The 8,543-nt window shown below is 44.7% G+C and overlaps 1 protein-coding gene across 2 annotated transcripts; it reads right to left on the bottom strand.

The window, feature by feature from the left end:
- Nucleotides 1-278: 278 nt before the first annotated feature.
- On the bottom strand, nucleotides 279-8,328 carry LOC124692266. 2 transcript variants are annotated; one of them, XM_047225592.1, is made up of 5 exons: nucleotides 8,089-8,328; nucleotides 7,082-7,399; nucleotides 6,610-6,811; nucleotides 1,420-1,648; nucleotides 279-747 (listed from the first exon to the last, which is right to left on the bottom strand). In XM_047225592.1, the coding sequence occupies exons 1-5, from the start codon at nucleotides 8,188-8,190 to the stop codon at nucleotides 477-479; spliced, it is 1,122 nt and encodes a 373-aa protein (XP_047081548.1). In that variant the 5' UTR covers nucleotides 8,191-8,328; the 3' UTR covers nucleotides 279-476. The 2 variants fall into 2 exon arrangements, with proteins under 2 accessions (XP_047081548.1, XP_047081547.1); XM_047225591.1 differs by having other exon boundaries at nucleotides 7,082-7,393; nucleotides 8,089-8,324.
- Between the last annotated feature and the right edge of the window lie 215 nt (nucleotides 8,329-8,543).

Raw genomic sequence — 8,543 nt, 5'->3', positions numbered from 1 at the left:
TCGATCTTGCACTACTATGAGTGCATTTTACTGAATTTTCTTTTGTTTTTCATCACGGTTCCTATGAACCAAAAGGCGATGCAATCCGTCAAACAACTTTTGGGCCAAGGGGATCAGGCGATCAGCGACTTCAGCTGGTGGCCAGAGAAAATACATTTGGTGCAACTGCACCAGCATGGACAAAATCTATCTCCGTAACAAAAGATATAAGCTACCTGAAATAGTGACACTAATCTACTGTCAAGTGAAATACTAACATTTGAAAAACAGACCCGCGCTTTGAAAATGTGCTTTAGGAACTGACAACCCTGCCTTAATAGTAAAGCCGGTCGGTCGCAATATATGAACGAAACATGGTCAAAACATGAGTACCTGAATTTCTCAGTAACCTATATCTGTATAATCTGCAGATAAAAACCCCAGGGAGTATTCCCAAAAAGTACTGTAGCTTATGAAATTTAGAAGTTGCATTGGGTTTATGCTTCACTAGATCTTGTTCTCATGTCATCAGCATGATCAGCTCTATCTTGGGTTTCATCTGCATCCACGCCACTATCTTGGGTTTCATCTGCATCCACATCCTCGGCTGCAGCTATAGTTTCCTCTTCGGTAGTCGTAGGGGCATGGCTGTAACTGCCAGTTTCTGTTGCATTATCCTCAGCGTGTTTGTCCATCATGCCAGAAAGTGCTAATTTTGGGGACCACTCAAGGACATCATCAATTATATTAGAAACCTTCTTTTGGTACCTGACAATAAGGAAAATAAAATAGGTTACTGAACTAAAACAGAACATGCATCTGAATTTCATACCATTCATTACCAGACTTCCTTCCTCCCTGACAAGCATACTAACAGATATGCCAGGCAAGACGTGTGGCCATTAAATGATTCGACAGATTTAGCAGAAAAACGATAAACCCACACCCTTGCCTTGACAGGCAATCTTTTGCACCAATAACATACCTAACTAGTAATAGTTTTTCCACTTGCAAGGGACAAAAAATATGCAGTTTTGCAGACATCCTATAATGTCATTAGACATAAGTTGTATTTTCTGATCAATACACATTAGAGAGAGCAAACCAACTAATACAAATTTGCTACCCATCATCACTTCAAGGTAGGATCTAGTCAGCTTCTAGTAAGACAAAATCCAGTTAAATGCAATGACCTAACACTGCGAACCAAATGTGATTGATCCAATTCGAAAAATAATTGTGTTCAGTCAGAATAAGAATTACATAGGAGATGCCGTGATGAGTAAACTACGTGCCAAAACAAATGGAAGGCAGGTGGCTGGAATAATTTGTTGAATGCACTGGACTCGTGTTTGATATAGCACTTCTATGACTGACTGTGTCACTCAGGAGACACTATGAGGCATGAGATAGGAAAATGTATCGTAGAAAAATATGTACCTGGCCCTAGCTGCTTCATCTGGAGCATGGTGTCTAAGCAGCAATATCACCAATACAGTAACAGTAGCATAGAAAAGTCTTGATGTCCACTTTGGTCGCTCTCCCTCGTCCTTGTCAGGCCAAAACCGAAGGAGTTCTCTAAATGTAGTCTCCTCTGCATTTATATTGGGGAAGAACCACACACGTTTTCCAAGAAGAACCCACAGAATGCCAAATATGGCAGCTCTTACTGCGATTCCATTGAACATACATGTAAGCAAGACATCACCATTGCCAAGTTAAAGCATCTAACAAAAGAATGCAAATGGTTTGTGGGGAAATCATGCAACATATAAAACAGTGTGGCAATAAAAGCAGCATTGAGATCAGTAAGTAGTAAAAGCAGGCTTGTAAATGATACTCCCTCCTTGCTAAAATGTAGGGCGTATTAGAATTTTTAAAAGTAAAACGATGTAAAGTTTGACAAACTATGTAGGAAAAATATCAATATCTAGAATACCAAATCAATACCTTTGAATTCCACATGATTTATATTTTCATGTGGTATACATCTGGTATGGTAGATGTAGATATTTTTATCAAAAAACTTGGTCAAAATTAACATCGTTTGACTTTTTAAAGATCTAATATGCACAACACTGTGGCAACGAGGAGTATTGCACTAAGATGCATATGTGAATGTATTACTGAAACTGCAACGCTCAAACAATTCCTAGTGCCTAATTTTCTATGCTATCGCTAAGGAAAGTAAGAAAATGACATATTGCATGTGAAGATGAGTACTTCCAACTTTATCATATACAATACAAAAGACGAAAACTAATCCTAAGGAGACAAGGTAACAACTTGGTTTCCTAAACCACTATGAACCTGCCAGCAGTATTTGAAAAGGCACAAGGCAGTAGTCGCGCAGCAGGATCATGTGTAGCATTTAGTCAGGGCTAGGCAGCACCTTGGGTAGGTAGAAGTCTTTTAGAATAGTGTCTGCTAGGAAGAAGTTATGCTGGCACAAGCTGTTAATCTCAGCTTTACAGTGTTTTTTGAGGAAGTGCACTGCCCTTAGGGCAGCTGACAGTTGTGGGAAATGGAAAGTTGGAGGCAAGGTTTAAAATAGCGTGCTAAACAAAATAGCGGCAGCTTCCTCCAAACGCTATGAACGCTATATCGTGGTAATAGCGTGCTATATTTCAAATAGCATTTTGAAAATATACATATAGCCTAAAAATAAAGGATTTTCGTCCAAAAGTGACAGATTTATGCATACATAACCACTTACAAAAATAGTTCTCCAATTTATGAGAAGCCTAACATCAACACTCCACAAGACAACAACATAGTATAAATTATTTATTAAGAATTCATCAGTATTAACAATATTATCTTCCGATTTAGAAAACAATTTCTTGTTTTCTTAAGGAGGAAAAATCAGACCCTTGTGCAAGTGGGCTGGAAAAAATAACGCGCCAACGATATGACGTTTTAGCGCGATATAGCATGTCATTTCGCAAATAGCGTCATAGCAAGAAAAAATACTTAAATTTAGCGTGGACTGTCCAGATATGCTATAGAGCGCTATTAACGAAAACATAGCGCGCTATTTTAAACCTATGGAGGTGGATAAATAGCGCGCTATTTTAAACCTTGGATGGGGGTGGAAATTTATGTGAGCATATATAGTTCATACTAACTTTCATTTATAGTATTGGTCAGACATTAGATGGAAGGAATAATTTAGCTAAGACATTAGATGGAAGGAATAATTTAGCTAATTTAAACCATGCCAGGCTAACTTAGCTGTGACTACCTCAGTAATATTGTATTAGATGGTGAGATATGTCAAAAGATATCACTTTTAGTAACAATCCTTAGAGCACCTCCAGTCGCGTCCCCCAAAGCAATTTGGGGCGCGCCGGAAAAAAAATCCGTTCCAGCCGCGTCCCCCAAAGCCCATTTTTGTCCGGCGCGGCCCGATACGGTGTCCGGCGCCCCGAGCCCGTCCCCGTCCCACAGGGGACGCTCCGGGGACGCCGGACACAACGAAAAGCGAGGCGGGGAGTGGCGGGGCCAACCCGTCAGCGGCACAATAAATTTTAACCTAACCGTCGCCTACCTCGCGACGGAAGTTATTGGCGCGCGGCGACGGTGCAGTTCCCGCAGCGACGGTGTAGTTCCCGCAGAGGCGCAGCGACGCGTCCCGTCGCGCCTAGCTCTGCGTGCCGGCGTTAATGAGCACCACCGCTCCTCCGCCTCCCTCCGGCCTATAAAAGGGCCGCCTCTCATCATCCCTCTCGCACACAAACCCTAGCGCCTCTCTCCCAAACCCTAGCCGCCACCATCTCAACAAGACTCGCCGCTATGTCTGGTAGAGGCGGAGGCCGACCTCGCGGCCGTGGTCGTGGTCGTGGTCGTGGCAGAGCTGAACGCTCGCCGTCGCCTCCCACGCCGTCGTCTTCATCGTCGGAGATGGACGTCGAGCCGGACGTGCAGTTCGAGTTCATCCTCGTCCTAAAGGGCGACCCGCGCGGCATCCAGAGGCTGCCGGACTCCTTCGCCGAGTACGTCGCCGGCGACGACCGCCCGCGCACGATGCATCTGCGGGAGGCTTCGTGCGGCTACTACCGGTGGATCGTCGACGCGATCTATGACGCGCGCGGCAAGATGTACCTCAACATCGGCTGGGAGAAGTTCGCGCGCCACCACAGCCTCGAAACCGGCTTCATCCTCCTGTTCTCCTACTTCGGCGACAGGGACATGAGCGTCAAGGTCTTCGACGAGACGCGCTGCCGCCGGGACTACCACAACGACAGGGACTACCACGGCGACAGTACTAACGAGGAGGACGACGGAGTGTTGTTTCTTCGCAGCGAATACGTGCATGGAGGTTTCTGGCTGTTCTTCCTCGCAAGAACCAACAGGGGCACCGTCACCAGCTGGATTTTCCAGTTTCGGTGACTGGGTGTGCCCTCGAGTGTTCTTTCTTGGCAGCGAACACATGAAACCTCCGATGACCGGCCTAGTTAGGTTTAGTTTTTTTGCAATATTATATATTTGTGTCCACCACGGTTCCAACTATGTATTAGTTTGTGGAAACCATGTTCCTAACTATGTCTTCGTGTAAACCACGTTCCCAATTATGTATTAGTTTGTGGAAATTGAAATAAAAATGCCAAAAAAAAGTATTTTAAATGTTTGGGGGAGGCGTTTGGGGGACGCGGCTGGGGAGCGACGTCCCCCAAACGCGGCACGAACAAAACACGTCCCCCAAACGCTCAATCCGGCGCGGTTTGGGGGACGCTTTGGGAGACGCGGCTGGAGATGCTCTTATCATGCATGCAACTGGATTTGTATAGATAACTTGAGAAAAGTTATTAGAAGACTGAATTTCCCAGTTTAAATAGAAAGAATCAGTTTTTTGTTAACTTGAAATCAATGGGAGAAGTTACCATCCAATAGGAACTGAAATGCAAGTGGTAGGTGAACAGGTGTCAGCTAAATATCTTTTTCTTTTTCGAAAACATGGCAATTATGTCATCTTCAAGGGACATATTATTGGCGCTGTCGACTTTGCAGTTCTGGATCATATAAGTGCAGCAGAAACTGCTCATAGGGACTATTAGTTCTACTATCAACGGTGCCACCATTGACATCTTATAGCTTCGCAAGCAGCATGCAAAATTAATATTAGGGCGTGTTCGGCAAATTCCTGGCTTCCAGCTTCTCTATGCTCCACCGCGGAGCAGCACCGAACAGCCAAACTCCATGGAGCTAGATCCGAGAAGCTGAATCAATTTGATATACAAAAATCGGAGCATCTCTTTTGCAAAGCGAAATTTTTGTTAATAATATTTTTTCGTTAATTTCACATACTCCCTCCGTTCCTAAAAAGGCTTCTCAACTGTCTAGATACGGAGGTACATAGACATGTTTGAGCTATAGGTACATCCGAATCCAGAAAAAAGATGCTTTTTTTTTGGCACGGAGGGAGTATAATACTCGATTTTGAACTTTTTCAGTAATACTGCATCAGGGAAGCGTACCCCGATTGGGCCTTGTCGGGTTAGGCTTTCCCGAAAGGAGGATTTCTAAAGGCCTGGTCGGCCGGCAGCTCTGGTTGGCGCGCTTTCCCCAAAAGGCCCCTGTCGGGTTGGGCTTTCCCGAAAAGCCAGGACCTGTCGGGTTAGCCTTTCCTAAAAGGTACATGTCAGGTTAGCCTTTCCCCAAAGGTTAGGCTTTCCCGACTTGTTCTGCAATAAGCGTGATTTTTTTTGGAAAAGTTCAAAAACAAGTATTATTCGTGAAATTTTCGATAAACAATGTATTATTCAAAAGAAAAATCACGCTTTTGCAAATTCCTGGATTAGCTAAACGTGGAGCAGCCCAAAATTACAAAGGAATGCCACCACGAAGTGAAAAATGCTTCAATCCCAAAGCTTCTCTGTTTCCCCTCGCTCGCCCAAGACCCCCTTACTCGCCCACGACTCCCTCCAGATCCAATCAGAGGCCTATCACCGCCCCCTAGCCACTGGACCTTCCTAGCCGGCCACCCCAACCACGACAGCCACGACCACCCCAGCAGGTCATCCTCCCTGCCAGTCCCCCATCCCAGCGTCCTCACCTCGAGCCCCGCTCTAGCTCAAGCAGCGACCGCCTCATCCAACAGATCCCGTCAATCAGCGGCACTCCCTACCTGCTGCCTCAGATCGATTCCCTGGTCCAATTTCATGAATTGTTGGCCGCCAGCCAGATTCTTCCAGATCTGCTGTGAGGTGTTGTTAACTTGGTCTGTATGGGCTGCAAGATGTTGGTCGACTCCCTTCCCAATGGGCCACCACGGCTAAACGGTCCGCAAGCCCATCCAAAACCATAAGCGATGCCAAACGTTTTGAGCTCTGAACAAGACACCAGATTCGCGTTCGTGGAGCAGAATCTGAGGATTTGGAGAAACTGGACAAGTCCCGAACATGCCCTTAGATACTCCAATTGTAATGTAACCATCTATAAAAGGGATATACAAGACTCTGCTTTTACAAAAATACTAAACGATGGCATAACTTTCATAACGGCAACATGCAGAATGTGCAATTTTAATGCATAAAAGCAATATATGCAACTCAGAATGCAAGGGTTAACTGCCACTAAACAGAGTAAAAATATAGGGTGCATGATATAGATTTGGGGATAGAACCTTACATAAAAGCAGGGATACGATGAACAGTAAAGCTCCAGCACATGAGTACAGTACCACAATCTTGCATTGGTATGGATAAACTGGAAATAAGCACACTGCCAATGCGAAAAGAGGCCAAACAAATGAAAGAATTGTCTGCCACAAGGTCCGTCTTTTGAGAAACATCCAAGCATAAAAACCATCATTTTCAGTGAATACTTGTTCCTGCAAGTACAAATAAAGCTTAGTTCGACAAAAGAACAAACCCACCAAAGAGAATAATATTCTGAAAACAACCCATTCTGTAGCGGTCATTGATTAAAGTGCAAGATAGGGATACATTTGCTACACATAAATGGCTAAAAATACTCAAGGAACCCATAGGTTCAACGACAGACAATGTAGACCGCCATATTAATCACCAATCGCAACATTAGAAAGGAAAAAAAACTTAACGTTATATCATATAACATTCTTCCTGAGCAGCAGACCAACCTGATGTATCTCCAAATGAGCAGGCCATGATGATAACTTTTTCTTTCCTGGTCTCACAGTTTTCCAAACTCTGTCACACCTTATTACGAGGTTTTTGCTCAGCAAAGTGTTAACAATTTCTTCAGCTTCCATATATTTATCTGGCCCTAAAATTTCCCCAACTTCTGGATGAGTCTTGATGAAGGTGGTAAAATCTTTTCCACGAAAATACTCAACACGAGTTTCTTGCATGATAGCCCATCTCGATTCCAGTTGCTTGTTATCCCTAACCTTCTCAGCAAATAATTGATAAACATCTTTCTTTGGAGCTGGCTGCTCCTACACAGCATCAAGTTATTTTTCATCAACATTATCCATTAGAGAAGAGTAATAATTTGTTATAATTTTGTTAAATATAAAATCATATGGATCATACTATCAAATATGTGAGAATCTTCTAGTGTTGAATACGGCTCATAGTATCAAAGCGAGGTGATCCCAAATTATTTAATCTGCTATCAATTCGAGCAAATAAAGGTGAACAAACGTGTGAGCTACTATATATGATGATCCAGTCATGGGGAGAATCCATAGGCCGCAAAGAACAAGTAAAGTTGAGGCCACCAGAGCAACCAATATGGATGCAAGTGTGAGACCCACTACACCCGCAAAACCCGGTGTATTAGTACAAAATGCACCAGAGGCATCCATCTTTGGACCACTGCAAACCTAGTGACAACGTCCTCGCAGGTGGCACACAGTATTTCAACGGTCAGAATAAAGCCTACCAATAATCACAATTTGCGAAAGAAGAAATGAAACTTTTAGCACCATTGTATCCACAGAACGCAACTAGACAGACCGTGCACTTGTCCAGATCTATTTTGCTAAATCACAACGAATATTCCAACCAACATCATCAAATGAATCTAGCGTGCCCTTCAGGAAACAAAATGCACATCAGAACAGCAACCTGAACCAAATCTATAGTCCACGTACGATGCGAAGAGCACATCAATCGAGCTGACCTGGGAACCTCCGCGGGACGAGCGGGACGCGGGGGCCGCCTTCTTCCCCTTTTCCTTCTCCGCCGCCTTTCCGGACGTCGCCTTGGCTCCCTTCCCTGCCATCTCCGCCGCCTCGGCCCACTCCGTAGAGCGACGGCGGAACCCTAACCCCGGGATGAAGTCCAACCAAAGGGGATCGACGGATCTCACGTCCGATTCAGAAAGTGTGTTTTGGGGGGGGTTGCCTGCGGGCTGGGCAAGGCCCAGTTCGGTTTAGAGCAACCGTAGCTGTCAGCGACCCTGTACCTGCTAATGATGCCGCACTGGAGGCAAGGCCCAGGAGACGGGCACGCCAGCCCGAATGGCTCAAGGACTACCAGTTGGGCCGTAAGAAGCCCATGTAATAGGCTAGCCTGGCTTGGCCGATATATGCTATGTGTGAAGTGAGTTTGAACCTCGGCTGGGATTTGGATGGA

Source organism: Lolium rigidum, chromosome 2, assembly GCF_022539505.1.
Source record: "Lolium rigidum isolate FL_2022 chromosome 2, APGP_CSIRO_Lrig_0.1, whole genome shotgun sequence".
Lineage (NCBI taxonomy): Eukaryota > Viridiplantae > Streptophyta > Magnoliopsida > Poales > Poaceae > Lolium > Lolium rigidum.
This window is presented reverse-complemented; position numbering and strand designations above follow the sequence as displayed.

Coding starts and splice junctions, on each gene's coding strand:
- LOC124692266 (XM_047225592.1), bottom strand. CDS start 8,190: ATGGCAGGGAAGGGAGCCAAGGCGACGTCCGGAAAGGCGGCGGAGAAG. Junction 7,400..8,088: donor CGTCCCGCGGAGGTTCCCAG/GTCAGCTCGATT, acceptor GATGCTGTGTAG/GAGCAGCCAGCTCCAAAGAA. Junction 748..1,419: donor GATGAAGCAGCTAGGGCCAG/GTACATATTTTT, acceptor CCTTATTGTCAG/GTACCAAAAGAAGGTTTCTA.